Here is a 20,112-nt window from a genome sequence, read left to right on the forward strand (position 1 = left end):
AAGCACATTAGACATAATATATACATACACCCAAATGATATTTACATCATATATATCATACACACATATACATACACACTTACATACACACAATGATTTTATTCTTACAGTGATAAAATGTTTTTGGTTGTATTTTAAATAGCCTTTCTGAGACTCTTCGGCATATTCTCCAACTTCTGGCTAGAGACAAAATTGGAGTCTTCAAGGAACACAGTGTCAAACACCTCTCGGATCACTAAGCCAGGACTGTACGTAAAAGTCCAGAGCTTATCCTGGTGTAAGTGCCATTTGGATATATTCCCACAAAATTTATTAACTAGCCCTTGCTCCCACTGAATTCCAGCTGTCACTTTTCTGTCCCCATAGCTGGCACAGGTACAAATCCAGCATCCACTCAAATTTCATGTCTTATAACGACGTGTCAACGAATAGTACATGTGTCCTGTTGTTGGAGTTATTGTGCTTATTCTTGGTCTCATAATACAAAACCAAAATTTTAATAACGAGAAATAGGAAATATCTAGGTGCATGTGGGGGTGCGCTCCCATATGCGCACACACTGAAACGAGTCTGAAAAATCAGACAGCGAAGGACCATTCTACAACTTTTTAATCAACATATTTATACACATACACACATATGTGATTCTCAATTATTACTCCTAACTCAGCAATCTATAATATACTGAAAATAAACCAAAAAACTTGAAAAACATGAGCTCTTACATTGTACTGACAAGTGCTAAGACAATTCAAGTTCCTTTCTTTTTAAAAAGTAAAATTAAAAGAGCCATGTGTTACTCAGAACTTTTGACAGATGATCCAGGTTTCTCTGAAAAATCATCGGAAGGTAATTTATTTCTGAAGGCTCCATCCACAGTGCAGGAAAGGAAAAGGGTTTTGTCAGGAACATACTTTATGAAATAGAATAGCCATAAAGAACAATGCCTCTGATTAAATTTAGTTGTAAACTGACTTCCTGCGGCTGCTTAAAATGATTTCACTCTGAAAATTTATTTTGACTTCATGCATGATCTGACAAACAGCATCTTTGCATACATATTCTGTCTCCCCACATCCCCCCAAATGATTCAGAGCTATGCATGGATAACTTTGAGATCTCTGATTTATAGCATTTGATAACCAACAGACTAAAATATATTAGGAAACTAATTCAATCAGCAATTCAAGAAAAATATGTCCTCACAGTTTATTGTGTAGGGTTCTTTAATAAAGACTCCTATTACAAATTTTCTTTTAAATGTGCTAATCATTTTTACCTTCCATCATTTTAATTCAAAGGCCCAGTAATGTTGACACGCTTACAGACTTAGTAATTTGATGGCATAAATACTCTTTAATGGAAACTTGTCAAAGCAAATGACTAAATAATTGCTTAAGGCTAGGCTTACAAGAAATCAAGGTAAACCAGTGATCTTTGGTTTTCCTTAAGCAAGTACAAACTTGTTTCCTTTCTATATATGTTCACACATACTGAAGGTATATTTTTTTTAACTATGCCATGAAATGCGTGAGCATTAGTTAAAATGAAGGCCAATCACTCAGAAAATTATAGTCACAGGGAGACTGAAATCAATTGTCCTAAACATTAGACGTTATTGAGATCACAGTATCTGCTCAGATCCTTGACACCAACTTATTCCACAACAATTTTTATATTTGTTGTCTCATTCCATAAAAAACTAACAGTACTGAGCAAGCTTTTGCAAGATTTTCACTAAGATACGGCAAATATAGGCATTATATGAGTCTCTGCTACTCTTTATATCCCTTCCACGGTGGAAGTGCCAACTTTGAAAATTATGTTTGGTTCTGACTACAAGAACTAACATTCCTCCCAAAGAATCACTTGAAAAAAGTGGCAACAGATGCCAACTAAAAAGACAATTCTTAAGAATCAAGTCTATCAACTACCTTGAAGGAACAAACAAGATTGTTGGTGGGCCTATACAATGGAGTACCACTCAACAGTGAAATGGAACAAACTACTGATACAGTCACAAGCTCAATCTCAGAAGCATGTGATCAGTCACAAAAGTCAGATACAAAAGACAACAAGCTGAATGACTCCATTTATAGGACATTCCAGAAGGCTGCAGGAGCTAGGATACAGAAGTTGGGAACGGACGCAAAGGGACATGAGGGAACTTTTCGGGATGAGGGACATGTTCTGATCTTGATTGCCGGTGGATATACCTGTAGATTACTTCAAAGTTTGTTGAACTGTGTGCTTAAAATGGGTGGGTTTTATTGTATGAAATTATACCTGAACAAAGCTGACTAAAAACAAACAAAAAAAGGAATCAGAGAAGCTGAACACCATATTCCTTCATTTCAACAACAATATGAAAAGAGCTGGAAGCTATTCAGTTACCACATGCAATGCACTAACCATGAAAGAATATTTACAGCTATTATCGAAACCTATATCATACACGCATTTAACTTTTCTGTAATTCATCACATCATAGCTTTGAAGGGCCACCCTCCACCCTCTTGGCTTGTCCAATTCTTGTATAACCAGCCCGAGTAATACACTTCTTCATTATGATCTCGCTGAGTACTCCAGAAGATCCTGATCTCTCCTTGAAATGTCGCAGATAGAGAAACTACAGCTCAAGGAAGTGGAATTACTTGGCCAAAGTCTCATAGTAATGAAGTCGCCAGATCAGATTTTGAATCCTGACCTCACTAAGGAGTCTGTGCCCTCTCACTTCACAGTTCCCAATGTGGAAATCCTGCTATTGCGGTGAATGGACAGAGAGGACAAAATTGTTCAAAGGTAATCCTATGGAAACAGACAAGTCAATGCTTCCTTCAAGAGGATGTCTGATTCTTGCTGCCAGGTGCCTGGTTTAATGATAACAACAATGACTTTGGAGGATAATCTGTAACATCGGAACCTCTTATTATTCAGTTTATTTAAATCCCATTCTGAAGTAGGTTCAGCCAGGGCACAGTAAGCTTTAGAGTCAGGTCAGCTTTATTCCTACTTGATTGCTCAGAAAAGTGGTATTGATCTGCTGATAAGAAAGCTGCGAGAATATATAAGGCTAGGAAGTCTGAAATTCTATGTGTGAGAAAATTAATGGTCTGATGGGAGTAAGCTATCAAGAATGAGCCCTCCTTTTCTGCGGGAGCCCCACAAGTTCCTCCTCAACCCACAACGTTAACAACTGTTTACGTGAAGGGTCATCTGTGTGATTTCAAGGAATTTTTACTGGATGCTGATCTTTTAAATTCAACAGAGAGCAGCCCTTAACCATCTGAGCTAAGCTCGAATAATGTTCATACGATCATCTGTAGGATCTCCCATTCAGGATGCTGGATTCATCAATTATTCTGAGAAAACTAACCAGGAAACCATACCACCACACCCCATTTCAAGTCCTTACACACTAACGATACCAAAATCCACAGCTATCCCTTAGACAAGTACACAGATGAGTTTCAGAGACTCTATGTCCTTTAAAATCACAATTCAAATAAATTATCACATTTAACATTAGATTCTTGATGCTCTCAGAATACCAATGAATTTAAAGGCAAGGATCTTCATTTCATGATAAAAGAGTTAGATAGGGATTCGAATGCAATGTAAATATAAAATATTCTGAAAATAGGTGGGATGTATTCTACATGTGATTTCAGACAAAACATGAAAAATCTTTCTAGATAGAAGGCACTCTGGTTTATACATGCTAATAAATAACTATCCAAAGTTTCTTCTGTAGCCCAGGCAGCAAGGAGAAAGGACAAAGGAGAAAACAGAGGAAACAGCTTGGCTAAAATGAGAAGTAAAAGACAAACCCTGATTCTCAAGGTCAGGAGTTTAGATTTTATCCAGGAGACATGAGAACCTCCCCTTCTCCCTACTAGTCAACACACACACACACACACACACACACACACACACACACACAGACATACACACACACACCACTCTGTGTCCCTAACCTTTTACACTCCAGTAGGATCCTCGGGATTATTTCTAATACGCCCATTCTGGATTAACTGTCCATTCTCTGTGTTTTTCTTTGTCATAGAACCTATCGCACTGGACTAGAATTTTCTCATTATGTGCTTTATAATCTACATACTGCACACTAATTTCTTCTTTACTTGTATCACTCTAAGTTTTTTATGGGCAGGAATCATTTATTTATATATTCACAGTAACTATCAAAATAACCAGAGAAGTTATTCGATAAAAGTTTGTATGAATAAAATGAATGAATGAATCATAAGCTAGATGCTACATTCTTAATTCTGTCACTGGATTATATTTTTGAGGGATCCTGTCTCATTCAAAAGCTAATTTTATTTTTAACTATAATTTTATTTTATTTTTGATTACTTTACCTCAACTTTCTAATAGAATAAGGTCTACAAATGTTGACATCTCTTTAAAAGTATTTTTTTAAAGAATCATCAATATCAACTATTTTTTTCCGTACCGTCAAATAACTTTCGTGTGGCATTGATTTTGTTATTCTAGTTGGTCTCCATACCTCTCCTATTCTACTTGATTCCCTCACTTCTTCCACCTCCTACCATAATTAGTTGTGACCACAATTCTAAGAACCTATAGCAACGTTTCTTAATCCATTTTTCGGGTTCAAAGAGCTATCAATTCTATATCCTAAAAAAAAAAAAAAAAGGCCACACAGTCAAAATTCAATATATTCCCATTTTATAAAGGCCAGAGATAGGTAGAATGAATCTAACATTAATTAGGTCAGACAGTGTCCTATGAGGGGAGATGGCAATTGGGGGTTGGGAACATGAAGAAGGCCTCTGCAATGCTGCTAATACTCTATTTACTGATCTCAGTACTGTTCGTTCATGTGCTCCCCCCCTTTGTAAAAATTCATTGAGCTATATCATTATAGTCTGTGTACTTCTCTATATGTTTGTGATAGTCCCTCTGGTGGAAAAGGTGGTAATTACTAGTTATATAGTTAACAGTTATTATAGTTAACAACTTTTATATAGTTAAAAACTAGTTATATAGTTACTAGTTATTATAGTTAACAACTTTTCCACCCTTGGTTAGGAACTGATGAGAGGAGAAGTGGTTCTCTTAGGTTATCTGGGAAAGATGCAGACATAGCAATGACTGGGTATGGGAGGAGGGCCGAGGTTAACTCTCCCATAATCCTTACTGTTCACCTGGTACCCATAAATAACAATCTTTTCATATTCTTTGACGTGGACAATTTACACTTTCCTGATCTAATTTAACGTTAATAAAACTGTCACTAGAAAAACAAAACCCTCCAAAGTCTATCAACAAGGGGCAAGAAGCAAAATCGGCTTCATAAAATCCTCCTAGAAAATCTTATTCTGCCTCACTCGTATTCGTTTTTTCCTTTCGGCCTCCTGTGATTATTCTGACAAGGCTGAGCTTTACCATGCTGATTCAGATCAATGGTGGGTTTGACCTACTTGCCAGAAAGCAGGAGGTGGATGTTATGAGGCCACCATACGAGTTTTTAATCACAGACACCTATCAAAATATAGACATGTGACTTCATTATTAGGCTGAAGCTGCAGAAATGGGGGTATTGGCCCACACATCTAATATACCACCATAGTACCCCACATTTCTAAAAACAGATATCTGGGATTTGGAAAACAGTCAGTTAAGACCATGGGAATAAGGGTGTCTGGGTGGCTCAGCCAGTTAAGCGTCTGACTTCAGCTCAGGTCATGATCTCGCAGTTTGTGAGTTCAAGTCCCGCGTCAGTCTTGGAGCCTGCTTCGGATTCTGTCTCCCTCTCTCTCTGCCCCTCCCCTGCTCACGCTCTGTCTCGTTCTGTCTCTTTCTCTCTTTCAAAAAGAAAATAAACATTAAAAAAAAAGTATGGAAACAGAGTTATGGAATCACTATGTTGCATAATAAAAGTAATGTAACATTGTGTATCAACTATATTTCAGCAATAAAAAATATATATAATATAGGATATAATATACCACTCTCAATATTACATTGAAATCAGAAATCAGTGGGGATAGTTCAGATGATTTAAAAAATAAGGTTGGAGAAACTGGCTAACCAAATAAGATTTTTTTTCCCTCAACTAAAGAAAAAAAAAAGTATGGGAGTACAAAGATTGGAGTCTTCTAAAATGTATTCCTCTTTAATCTCGAGTCCATAACCAAAGCTAAGACCCCACTGTCATGGGCGGTGCCCATCCTACAATTCCCTGACTGGGTCTTCAACCTGCCTCAGTCTGATGTCCAGACTGAGCACACCCCCAAGTCAGAACCTGCCAGTCCTCAGGGCAGAGGTAATCCGTTCATCTAAAATGTGAGGGTCAATCGAAGTCACTCAAAACCTTATGGGAAGAGAGAGCAGAGTGACTGCAACAATATATTCATTTATCAACAAATATTTGTTGAATCTCTCATACTCCCACACATTCTCTAGGCACCACTGAGCTTCCATTCTGCAAGTTTATATTCACCTGAACAAGAAAAATTAGTCACATTTTCTGTCTTCCCAAAGAGCGGAACCAATAGGAAGACTCAATGTAACTCTTTACTACTTAGGAAGGAATAACAGATCTTTTTTTTGCCTCCTTTTCGTTTCTCTCAACCTCCTAACATATGCTCAAATCATCATGTATTATTTTCATAGCAATAAAAAACACTTCGGACTTCTTTATGAAAAGTCAACCCTGATAAATACAGAGTGGCCCCTCTCAGAGTTGAAACAAAGACCGACAAACATTTATGAAGACGGTGTAGACAGCTGAGTGCATTTGGTAAGGATCAGACATAAGGTCACTGGGGATGTTCGCCTCAGCTCTGTCCTTCCTCAGGATCTCTTCCTCCCCTTGCTCCTCTCTTGGTGTCTACATCAGTCTCCCTTCCTTCCATTTCAAATGTGTGAACAGCTCATTTTGTCCTCAGCTGGAGAAGATTCTCTACACATTCATGTTTTATTGCATAATTATAAGGTATTACATTGTAGATACGGCATTAAATAAACAAATACAAACCAACCAAGCAGTGGCCCACAAACCATACTCGGCTTTTCAAAACCTGTGTTTTCTCCTTTCTAATTCTCTTTTTCTGCTTTTCTGACAAAAATGTGAGAAAAAATAGGAATCACGTTTAGTCACCTATATCCAATTAGCATAACCGGTTATGGTTTGTATTTAATGAGATTTACTCTAAGGATTCAATTCCCACATGGGGCAGTTAGTTTACTCAGCTCCCTATTAGACACTCTACCCAGGCCAGCCTTGTCCCTAAGTATCTGAGTATGAATCATTGCAGACACATTATTTAAATGAGAAAAGTAACAGAAAGTACATCTTAGTATTGAACATCTTCATATACGGGCAAATGGTTCTTAGATAAAATCATGTAAATCTTTTTGGAAGTCTTCCCTAAGATTACTGATAAATGTGTTAAGAATATTAGAAATGATTATTTTGAAATCTGGGCAAAAATGATGATACTCACTCCACCACCCTGGTCACCTGTTTTGCTTTTAAATGTGAATGAAAGTTCACATTTCTCTTATTAGTGTGTTCTAATGTTCTCTCTCTTATGAGCGTCCAACCCAATCCAATAAAAGCGATCAGCAGGGAAATCTGTACTTTTTTCACAAGCAATCTAGATGGTTCTGACGGTCAGAGCAGAGTTGGGAAGCACTGTGTTACTATCTGTTCACAGCTCTGGTTCATGTAATTATGTTCATGAGCTACACCTACCCATAGGGAAACAGCACTCAGTACCAGATCCCTCGCCAGCAAGCCGGCTATGGGCATGAAATGCAATCTCCAGGTCCTAATCTTGGCCTCCTGGGTATCATGCTCTTCCCTGAACCAACTGGCCCAGGCGCTTTTTAGAGTATTTCTCATACACTGTCCATGTCAGGTCTTATGGAATATGGTCAGAGGAATCCATAAAGTTAAAAAATAAAGAACCATAAAGTGTTAAGAATTTAAATTGTTTCCTAGGCTGTCTCTACTGCCATAGTTCTTGATAATTCATCCGGGCCCTAGACATTAGTATGCCCCGTCTCAAAGGAAACATGCTTTCCTCCTGTAAGCAACGGGCTGCTTTCAAAAAGCAGCTCCAATAGAAGGCTGAAGTTAAAAATTCTGATGCCATAAAGATGTATTTTACCTCATTTCAAACTACATATATTTAATTCACACCTGCGATTTGTTGAATCATAATATTTTTATTTTATTTTTTGCAGCAAGGAGGTGATTTCTCAAACTATAAACATTTCAGTACATTTAATAACACATATGATAGAAGCGGAACTAAATTTCACAGCTAGTCTACTCATATCTGGACTATAAATTCTTATGTTTGCCAGGAGGTTGAACCATAAACATGTTGGCAATGAGCTGGATTTAAATTTGCTTTCATCAAACGTATTCCCTTGTCTAAAAATAGCTCATCATGCAAAGATCTGGGAAATCAGACAGTACAGATACCAAATCATTAAGAAGTAAGTTATTGGGGTGCCTGGGTGGCTCAGTCGGTTGAGCGTCTGACTTCAGCACAGGTCATGATTTCGCGGTCTGTGAGTCAGAGCCGCACATCGGGCTCTGTGCTGACAGCTCAGAGCCTGACGCTTGCTTCTGATTCTGTGTCTCTCCATCTCTTGGCCCCTCCCCTGCTCGTGCTCTGTGTCTCTGTCTCTCAGTAACAAATAAATGTTAAAAAAATAAAAATAAAATAAAAATAAACATTAAAAAAAGAAATAAGTAACTTATCTCCTAAAATATGTGGGTGCATAACTCAGAAGTAATGAGGTTAAATTATATTTAGCTTTACTTAACACTAATACAAAAGTCTTGCTTCTACAACAGAATGTATCATTTGTTTACAAGGCCAGTTTTCATTCATTTAAACTGAATAACAACTCAAATAATCATTACTGGTTTTATTTTAGTCAATGTTCAAAGTCCCCCTAGATACAAATATTTGATAATGCTACTTAATGAGACTTTTCAAGTAGCAGAGTGAGGGACTGTTAAATAATACGATTGGCCAGGGCACCTGGGTGGCTCAGTCAGTTTAGCGTCCAACTTCAGCTCAGGTCATGATCCCAGGGTTTGTGAGTCCCAGCCCCACATCAGGCTGTCTGCTCTCAGCACAGAGCCTATTTCAGACCCTCTGTCTCCCTCTCTCTGCCCCTCTCCCCCCTGTTCCACTCACGCATGTGCACGCTCTCTCTCTCTCAAAAATAAATTTTAAGCATAAATGAATACATAAATAAGCACATAAATAAATAACATGGTTGGCCTACTTATTCTAAGAGATACATTCAAAACAAAGAAATAATATTAACATGGCAGAGCAGGTCTCTCACTGAGGTGGTTTTCTGTTCACTTCAAAGTAAAATTAATAGTCATCATTTACCAAGGAGAGAAGAAAACCAACCCAAGAATAGAATTAGTGGTATTTTTGACACTGACTAGAAGAAAGCATACCTTTCCCTCTCTCCTTCCGTGGTATCGTACAGGCGGTTAGCACCTCCATCCGCACAGGCTCTTAAAAGAGCTTCAAATAGAAAAAACAAAGAGTATTTCAATATAAGAAGCTTAGAGCAGCACCACATAAATGATAAACATCACAAAGTAGGCACTCAGACATACACAATGTCAATGCTTCCTTCCCGCTTTGGGCTTGTCACATTCAGCCCATGACCTCTGTACGACATACCGCAAGGGATCCTGCATAGCACACGGTCAAGTTAGACAGAATCACCTAAGACAGTGTTTCTTTTTTGCATCTTTTTAAATTCCTCCTATAAAATCAAAGGGGAGGAGTGTATTGGGCGTCTTCAATCTCTCTCAAAGCTTATTTTTCCTTCTTTACAAGAGAAGATAGGATTCATGCTCAACAGGGGACAACAGGACATAGTTGTCACTTCATTCCCTTCCTCAATTAATTTTACAGATGTGTTCTATTGATGGCAGGTATGGGTTTCCATATGTTGTTGTGATATAACCATTTTCTTTTAAAAATAAAATCATAAACATGATGTCATAAGGCTGTTTTGAAATATTAAGTAACAATCTAGGTAATGTGTGCACACAGTAAAAATTATGAGATGGCACAAAAGTAAAATTCGGGAAGAACCAAGACATTCGAGTAAGACTGGCTGTCTCTCCAGCCGGGACTTTTATGTCTTGCTTTCACTCTAGGATTTGGAGCTACTGAGCAGTTGTTCCTTGAAATTCCCTTAGCCCAGGAACTACCATTTTCTTGTCATTACTGCTCTCATTTCCAATTTTCCCAGAAATGTTCAGTATCTTATCATCAGTTCCTTCTTTTCTTCTTTTTTAAATATTCTTGGGGTGCCTTGGTGGCTCAATAGGTTAAGCATCTGACTTCAGCTCAAGTTATGATCTCACAGTTCGTGGGTTCGAGCCCTGCGTCAGGGCTCTGTGCTGACAGCTCAGAGCCTGGAGCCTGCTTTGGACTCTGACTCCCTCTCTCTCTGCTCCTCCCCTGCTCATGCTCTCTGTCTCTCAAAAAATAAATAAACTTAAAAAATTTTATAAATAGATAGATAGATAGATAGATAGATAGATAGATAGATAGATAGATATTCTTTACCAAAAGGTTTCAGATCAAATTTTATTTTTTATCCTGGGCAAGGACAGTGAATGCGGATATGTCCAAGATTCCAATTCCTCATCTCGAACAAACCAAAGCTTGTCTCTGTCCCCACACAGCTGTTAAAACCAAAGTCACGAGGGCCACAAAGACCAGCAAAGACCCTAGGCACCGGCACCTTCAGAAGAAACACTACTCTTTGGAGCTACTGCATCATTTTCTGGCACTTACAAAATCCCCTTCCCTTCTCATCTTACCAATTATTGACAATATATATTTCCTTAGGAGGAAGGACACCCAAATTCAAATAAGCCACAAACATAACTTCAAGAAGATCACAGAATATTCTGCACATTTTCTAAATAGCGAAACCCAAAAGTTCAAAACCATCAAAAACTACACTGGGTCTCATATATAAAACACGGCATACAACAACTGAATAGGAAGACAGAAGAGACTGATTAAAATAGAGACAGATGGTAAACTATCCGTAATTACCCTCTGAGTACATAAAACAATTATCTTTATACAAAATTAACATATATTAAATCTTTTTATATAAAAAGGGATTCGCCCAACTAATAAGGAAATCTAAGAAATAGTTTTGCAGTGGCTAAGGATTAGCAAATAGAGTGGATTGTCAACTTCACAGCATAGTATTTGTCAAGGATCGGTTGAATTCAACGTTCATACTTGTTATGTTCCAGGCCACAAACAGAATAATAAGGTGAGTAACCAACACACTTAATACCCCAGGCTCACAATTTGGCAGAAGAAAGAGAGACTGAAGCAAATGTACAGGATGCATTATAGATTCTCAGGGAACTATAATAAAGGCAACAAAATGTAATGGGAAGGCAAGGAAGCGAGAAGGAAGTTTCAGTGAACAACTCCGAACAACTGCTTATCAATAAATCTAGTTCAGGGAAGATTAGTGTTACTTTCACAATCCCAAAACTTTCCCTAATTTCTGTTACTTCTTACGCCTAAATTCAGACGGACATTTTTAGAGCAGTTTATGAAAAGAGAAATATTTAGATCATAGGAAGCAAAAGTGTCCATATCTACTCCTGTTTAAAATTTTTTTAACGTTGGGGCGCCTGGGTGGCTCAGTCGGTTAAGCGTCCGACTTCGGCTCAGGTCATGTTCTCGCGGTCCGTGGGTTCGAGCCCCGCGTCGGGCTCTGTGCTGACAGCTCAGAGCCTGGAGCCTGTTTCAGATTCTGTGTCTCCCTCTTTCTCTGACCCTCCCCTGTTCATGCTCTCTTTCTGTCTCAAAAATAAAGAAATGTTAAAAATTTTTTTAATTTTTTTAATGTTTTTATTTATTTTTATTATTTTTTTTTTTTTTGAGAGAGAGAGACAGACAGAGCAAGAGAGGGGGAGGAGCAGAAAGAAAGGGAGACACAGAATCCGAAGCAGGCTCCAGGCTCTGAGATGTCAGCACAGAGCCTGACATGGGGCTCGAACTCACAGACCGTGAGATCATGACCTAAGCCAAAGTCCGACGCCTGACCCACTGAGCCACCCAGGCGCCCCTATTCCTGTTTTAAATGGCAAAGGGAGCTAAAATAACCCTGAGAAATTCTATAGAATTTTCTCTCATTACCTTTAAGTTGCAAGCGGGGGTATAATCCACCTGAAAGGAAAAACAAGTTCCCATCTAGCCCTAAAACAGTTTTGTTTTTAATAAAGTTTGACCAAAAAAAGATGTATTCTACCTTTTTAAAATTTTAGTAATAAAATGTTTTGGCTGGTTTGAAATACTTTCCACATATGTACATAAAGTTGCATTTGAAAAACAAAATATTTCAAGCATGAAGAATGTTGGCATAAATTCACTGAGAGGATGTGGAAAAAAGTTACAAATATACCTGTTGATGAAAGTAACAAACTAAAAGACCCAGAAGTAGAAGGTACTCTTACACATTTTTTTATAAGTCATAATGAATCAGCTTCAAAAACCTGTTCACTCCATCATTTAAACTGTTCCTGGGGCGCCTGGGTGGCGCAGTCGGTTGAGCGTCCGACTTCAGCCAGGTCACGATCTCGCGGTCCGTGAGTTCGAGCCCCGCGTCGGGCTCTGGGCTGATGGCTCAGAGCCTGGAGCCTGTTTCCGATTCTGTGTCTCCCTCTCTCTCTGCCCCTCCCCCGTTCATGCTCTGTCTCTCTCTGTCCCAAAAATAAATAAACGTTGAAAAAAAAATTTTTTTTTAAACTGTTCCAAACCAGAACAAATACAGGTTAGTCCATGACTTATCTCTTAATGTGAAATTTTCATTGGCATATACAGCTGAAGTTGTGTACATTTGTGAAATATTGTAACTTCAATGATTGGGCAATTATTTACTATGCATTGGGTTAATATGCAACTAAAGACTACAGTAAAATCATGACATTATCTTTATATATTGGTACTACCAGTAAGTATGTTAAACGTGTAAGTGGCATAACGTGAGTTAATGTTACTGTCAGGAAATGAAGAGCTCCATTCAAAAGCACAGGTTAATTGGCTATTTCATTGATTTCTGTTGAATAAAGTTGGACAGAAATAATGTGACTTTCTCAAAAGGAGGCTATTAAATTTGTTCTAAGTATTAAAATGGAAAAATAAAATAAAACCAAAGAAGAATTTTGCAGTTCCAGCTGAAGTCAAAGAAAAGCAGACTATCAAAGGTTTCAACTCTAATCTAGATCCGTCACTTATTAGCCCTCTAACTTCAAGCTAATCCCAAGCCTGTTGATTCCAATGTAAAATAAAAATTACGATATATATTTTGCCAAATTCACAGAATTTTCAGGAGAGACAACGTGGAACTAGAAGGAAGCAGCAGAGGGAAGCATTCTCTCACATTCTGTTGAGGACACTACAACTCTGAAGGACAGTTTGGGAGAGTAATAAAAATTTAAATGTGCATCCCTTTGATCCAGAAATTCTACGTAGCCTATAAAAACACCTGCCCAAATTCACAAAGGCATATACACAGGGATTTTCATTGTGATATGATGTGTAATCATGAAAAACTACCAGCAAACTTAACCGGTCATCAGTCGAATAGGGGTAAGATACATCATAACCATAGTAGAGAACCATAAAAAAAAAAAAGGTAGCTCTTATATGTATTTGTGTGCTCTTATCAGATACATTGTTATTTAAAACTTTAAATAACCCTTGGTCAAATCTTGCTTGCAATAGCGACTCAGAGAATGTGTAAGGGTATAACAAATCCAAGAAAACAAAGAGTCAGGCAAAAGTTACGTTACCAAGAATGTTTATCAAGTAATCAGTACTCAGTTGATAAGATGCACTGCAGAACGGATGCTAACATACACCCCTGAGGAAACTCTAACAACCAGCAGAGGATAAAACCCCCGGGGGAACTGCTGGCTTTTGTGGCCACCTGCATCCCACACATGGAGTGACCAGAACATTTCAAAGTCATTCCTAGGACATGACTAGACCTTCACTACTTCTGTTATCAAACAAACTTTAAGATCTGTCTTGTACCCTTCCTTAAAGCTAAGAACACTTAGTGCTGAGTAAAGCCTATCATGTGTTACTAGTGCGTTAATCCAAACCCAAGACCACCTCTGTATTCCACAGACCCAAACCCTTTAACAGTGATTATTAGTGAAGAATGGGTATGGCATCATGGAGACTTGTTTTTTCACTCTTTACGTTAAACCCTGTGCTGTTAAAAATATCTGCACAAAAGAATTTGAATCATAGTGTAATTTTAATTTTAAAAAATCAGCAGTAGGAACTAAAAGGGGAAATACACTAAAGTAATGTAACAATTCCAGATCTAACCCCATTGTTAGAAGGAATCAAATATTTGGTCAGACTTTGTCAGGATTGAATTGCAGATGCCTACAGTTGATCTAGAGGAAAGAGAAGGTCCGAATCTTCTTTAGAAGTCTTACTGTATCCCTAGAGAGCTAAGTAACTCTACCGACATCCTGTTTCTTCCCAGCACAGGTCCTAACTCCTAGTACCCCAAGGATTCAATTAGCCTTTGCGTACGTGAAACCAATCTAATCCGTCAATACTACTGGTTTAAGCCAGGATTCTTTCCCTGCCTGACACAGCCATTCATGAGTTCATCCAGCTACGGCAGAAAAAGTATATCCCTTCTGGATGAGACTCAGCAACAGTCCACTAATACACATTAATAAGGAAATGAAAATCACTGACAACCACCGTGAGCACATTCACAACTACACTGATGCCAGCAGAAGGTTCACTATCAGGCACTACAGAGAAGAGTGTTGTTTGGTTTGTTTTTATTGTGGTAAGAACACTTCACAGGAGATCTACCCTCTTAAAAGCTTAGGTAAGCAACACAGTCTCATTAACTAGAGGTGCAGTGTCGTGTAACAGATCTCTAGAACCTGATGGTGTTGCGTAACTGAAACCTTAGATCCCTGGAATAACAACTCTTCATTTGTTCCTTCCCTCAGCCCCCCGCAACCACCGTTCTATTCTCGGCTGCATGCTTGACTATTTTAGCTGCCTCACACAAGGGGTCCGGGCAGTACTTTTCCTTCCGTGGCTGGCTTTTTCCACTTCGCTTAATGCCCTTCAGGCTCATCCAGGTTTTCACGTATTGCAAGATTTTCTTCCTTTTAAAAAATTTCTTATTTCGGGGGGACCCCGGTCACCCATTTCTCCCATCTCACTCCCGCCACCTCTGGCAGCCACCTATTTGTTCTGTGCATCTATCAGACGGTGGTGGTGTTATTTTGGGGGTTTTGGTTCTTTGCAAGATACATAGCCTGCAAATTATTTTCTCCTATTCTGTAGGCTGCGTTTTCACCCTGTTGCTGTCTCCGCACAAAAGCTTTCTGGTTTGATGTAATCCCAATTATCTCATTTTGCTTTTGTTGCCTGTGCTCTTAAGCATCATATCCATGAAATCATTACAAAGCCAATGTTGTGACGTTTTCCCTTATGTTTTCTTCTGTAAGTTTTACAGTTTGGGGTTTTACATTTAACTCTTTAATCCATTTTGCATTGAAAATAAGTGTTTTTAACCAACTTTTATCATGAGAGACTATACTTAGCAATTATTTACACGTCGTACTTAAATCAGCCAAGAAGCTCTGAATGATTTAATTCTTCCAGAAATATCTCTTGCTTAAAAACGTTTAATTCACCTACAGTTATTCTCTGCTGGTATTAAAAACTCAACCATATAATGAAGCCTAGTAAGAAACAGATTCTGTATGAGGATTCACGGAAGCTTTTCTTTAGTGAACTATTACCTTTAAGCTCTTTTAGGTGTTATCCACTTTTGGCATTTCTTAAACACTTCATAAAAAAAAAAAACAGAACATCTGTTTAAGATATTTCTGTTATTTAATAGAGAGTTAAAGGAACTTCCTTGGAGATCTTTCATATGTGGGGGTGTTGAATATATTGATGATCTCTGATAAAAGGAAAAACACATATTAAGACACAATCATCTACATATAAAATGATAGTTAATGATTTTTACATTTATACAACTTTAAGCACAAGATACTGCTTACAGTGGTACTTCTGCAAAAGAGGACAGGATTAGGAAAAAGATTGGTTTTTGTACTTTCAGTCACAGGAGACATTAAATCTATACCCAAATCCAGATATGACATACGGCCCAATCTATGCCAATCTCGTTCAATCCATTTAAAAATAATGACACTGAAAGAGACTTGCCACATTCCCTTTCCTACTGCCCTGCAACCAGAGAGACTCTGACCCGACCTTGAGAAGGCTGGGTCTATGATCTATCAAATCAACACAGAGAATGAAGTCAGCATAGTAAAGCTAGGCCAAGAGCACTGTTTGGGTCCCACAGCCATAGCAAGGGCCAGGCACTAGCCTTTTCAATTACATGAACTCTAAACGCCCTTTTCGGGCTCAGGCCAAGTTCACTTGAAACAGGAAGAGCCCTAACTAATACAAATCTTAATTTCTGTTTCAAAGACACTGAATCTTCCTTCTATCAGGTGGAGAAGACTACTTTTCAGGTCTCCAATCTGTGATGGACCAAGCCCTTAAGAGGAGAGGCATATTTCTTTAGAGAGTATATAGTAAAAATAGGCAGACTATCACCAGCACAGCTTTGATTATGATGCAAAGCAGTTAGTTCATGCACAGGATTAACAGAGACAGATAAGCATGCTTTTCCTATCAAGACATGATTTCATGTGGAAACACCTTCATTCAGAGGATGTCACAGAAATATATGCTCTGAGAGAGATAGCAACAATTTACTTTGCTCACAGACGTACTGCAATGCGTAATTATTTGCTGTTTAGATAACTCAGTTTTAGAGAAAAGGTTTTACAGTATATTTATGTACAATTAAGAAGGCTCATATTATTTGTAATATCTTACAAACAGTAAGTGGCATACTCTTTAAATTTTAGTCAAGTCAGTACAGAATTTTCCTTATTTCAAATAAAAACCAAGTGCTTATATTGAGCATCTATAGGCACAGTGCTGTGCTAGTCCTAATGATCTGGGTTCATGCCACATAATTAAGATTTTTATTACCAATAGGTAAGTGTTGCAGTATAAATTCTATAATCCTTTCTGCCTGCCACCTTCTATCTCCCCGCCTCCTAGTTATACAGCATGGAGCTAAAGGATGACATTTGGTTATCCTTGATGCAATTTATAAAGTCTAAAATCAGGTACCCCCTTAACACTGAGTGATACCAAATACTTCATTACTAAATTAAAAAAATCTTAAAAACAGCCAACTATCAAACTGTCTGCTTATCCTGAAGTACCCTCATAATGTGTAAAAAACGCATGAAGCAGCACAGAAAAAGATGGTCTTATATACGTGAAGCTAGCATAGGCATGTCTGTACAAATGTGTCTTGTTAAAAACAAGGATGAGTCCATCCTCAATCATCACATCTTTACTAAAGTTGGCCATTCTTTAGGGCCAAGGTAGAAAATACGCATGCTTTATCTATGGCGAGTAAAACAACATACAACAGAGCTTTGTTGGTGTTGTTGTAACACAACACAACACTCGCTCAGCACTGGCACTATTCACATTCTGAATTTCTGTTGCGAGGGGGTCGCTTAGCACAGTAGAATGCTTACCAGCATCCTTGGCCTCTACACGCTAACTGCCAACAGCACCCCCAAGTTGATGATGCCAAATGTCCCCTCCAGGGCAAAATTACTCCCAGTCGAGAACCAGTGCCTTAACCAGAGGACCGCTTACGTTTCCGCAGCCTGCCCACAATCCCACGACACCCAGCGGTAAAGCAGATTGTTCGCCGCCATCTCTCAACTTCCAAATTAAAAGCAAGACTATCAACAAATAAAAATACAAGCAAGACTATTACTCAGAAACTGCATTCTACCCAGCTACCAAAGTCAGGTGAACTAACAAAGCAACTTATGTCCAAACTCAATCGACTGCCTTCTTGTCTCTCCCAGATGCAAATCTACCTACCATCTTAACCTCTATTTTAGCATTCTGAACCTTCAATAAGATCTCTCATATGTTCTCTACACATATTGGGTATTTGTGATATTCTGGGTAATCTTCTAATCATGACCCCACACCGCATATGTGCTTCACACTCATTTGAGTCCCTATGACTAAATCATTTCCACTAGTCACAGAAGTTGAAGTTAGGTCCTTTTGATGGTCTTCTGGGGAACTGCTGGGTAGTTCACATCTCCCAAGTCAGATAAGAACAACCACTGCACAGATGTCACCATGGATGGTGACATGAAAAGTGATCACTTCTATTAGCTCTGTTCACTTCCTGATATACAAAGACTGGTAAGATGGCAGTGACGAAATGAGGAGATGTGGCAAATCTGTGTGAAGGAGTAAAAATAACAAAATGCCTACAAGTATTAAGAAGAGTTGAGATAGAAAGGGAGAACAGCGTTGAGTGGGGGCTGCACCACGTAGCGAAAATAAAAGCCTTTAAATAAAAATCACTTTGTTGATGCAAATGCGTAACATAATAAAAGGCAGAGAGATTTGGAACCGATTCTCATCCTTTGCCAGTTTCTTTGGTACCAGAATTCCTTCACCTCTCCTTTTTTTATGAATCACTGCGAACAGACCTCATAGCTTATATACAAGACATATTTCAAATAAGAGATTCATTGGCGCATATATCACAAGTGAGGTCAAAATCAGATGTTTGTTACACAAGTGATATATTTGCCCTTTTTTGTAGATAAAGAAACGCACCTACAGATCATGTCTGTACTGTTGCCAGTACCTCTGACATCTTTATAAAAATATTCCAACACTATTTATTTAGTGAGAGTTTCTCGCAAACTAAACTCTTAACCAATCATCATGAAACCTAAGTAGCAATAATAGGTTAACTTCAGTAATTGGGCCTTTATTCAAAATAATTAGAAACAGAGAAATAAGTACATGTTATTATTACCAAATAAAGTAAGAATTCCACGTTATAATCTTCGAACTTGACTATGCTCTTTTTCTAAGTGAGCAGTTATAAGCTAATTCTCCTTCCTGCTTAGGGGGAAGAAAAGTAGAGGTAGGAGAGCTATTTGAAGGCTATGAGTAGAAAAAAGAGAGAAGAACTAGGGACCGTACTTCTAGAAAAAGAAGGAAAGAAGAGGAATCACTGCGTTCAGGTTAAAAGCAAGAAGTGACTACCCAAAAACTCCTTAGGCCAAGAGTCACCACCACATGGGACAAAGTGCAAAGATCTAAGTGCTTCCAGAAGATGGATGAGTGCTTTATGAACTACCACATTTCTTAGTTTGTAAGCTGTCTCAGAGCACTGTTAGAGAGAAATTCATCTTAATCTTTAAAGCATGATTTATCAGATATGAGAAGGCTTATTTTTAAAGTAATTAAACAAAGGCCAGTTGCTTTGGCCTTTCGTCAGGTACAGGAACAGCCGCTAAAGAGATGAAGGTGAGAGGTAGTCAAAGACCACATTAAGCAGGTTGTGGCCTAGACTAGAGTTTAAGCACAAAGGGAAGTCATTAAGGGCTTGTGTGAGAGTTTTCTATTCTAGCTTACAGAGGAAAGATCATTTTTTCTATGTTGGGAACAGGTTAGAGGGAGAAAAGAGTGGAAGTAATGGAATGAGTTGGGAATGAAGAGGGTGGCTCAGACCAGGAGGGCAGCATTTAAGGCAGGAAGAAATGAATGTACCTCAAGATATATTCAGGAGGTGGAAGGGACTGTGGGCTGAGAAAGTGCCTGGGGTGGGGGGCAGTGCAAAAGGAACCAGAGATGACCTTTAGCTTCCTATCTTGAGCAACTGACCAAACATTGCCCAACTGCTTCGATATCCTGCAAAGTTGAGAGCAGCCATTCTCTTGTTCCCCTTACGCCTACTCTCTCCTAGCCACCCTCCGGCCTGACGCGGTACCTCGCACACGCGGGCGTTTGTTAAGCGCCTGTTGAACCCAACTGCACCACAGCCAAAACATCCTTGAATGGCTCTGGCTATTCTAGATTTCAAAAAGTACTTTCCACC

The 20,112-nt window shown here is 38.6% G+C and overlaps 1 protein-coding gene across 7 annotated transcripts in view; it reads right to left on the reverse strand.

The window, feature by feature from the left end:
• The window catches only part of TPK1 (thiamin pyrophosphokinase 1), a 359,317-nt gene that overhangs the window by 199,051 nt on the left and 140,154 nt on the right, over window positions 1-20,112 (reverse strand). For 5 of the 7 annotated variants that reach the window (XM_043589802.1, XM_043589804.1, XM_043589801.1 and 2 more), the window contains one exon: window positions 9,488-9,557. The exons of the other annotated variants lie outside the window; for them this stretch is intronic. In XM_043589802.1, coding sequence (XP_043445737.1) covers window positions 9,488-9,557 — 70 coding nt within the window. The remainder of the gene's footprint in view (window positions 1-9,487; window positions 9,558-20,112) is intronic. 7 annotated transcript variants of the gene reach the window in all.

The sequence above is a fragment of the Prionailurus bengalensis genome, chromosome A2 (assembly GCF_016509475.1).
Source record: "Prionailurus bengalensis isolate Pbe53 chromosome A2, Fcat_Pben_1.1_paternal_pri, whole genome shotgun sequence".
Lineage (NCBI taxonomy): Eukaryota > Metazoa > Chordata > Mammalia > Carnivora > Felidae > Prionailurus > Prionailurus bengalensis.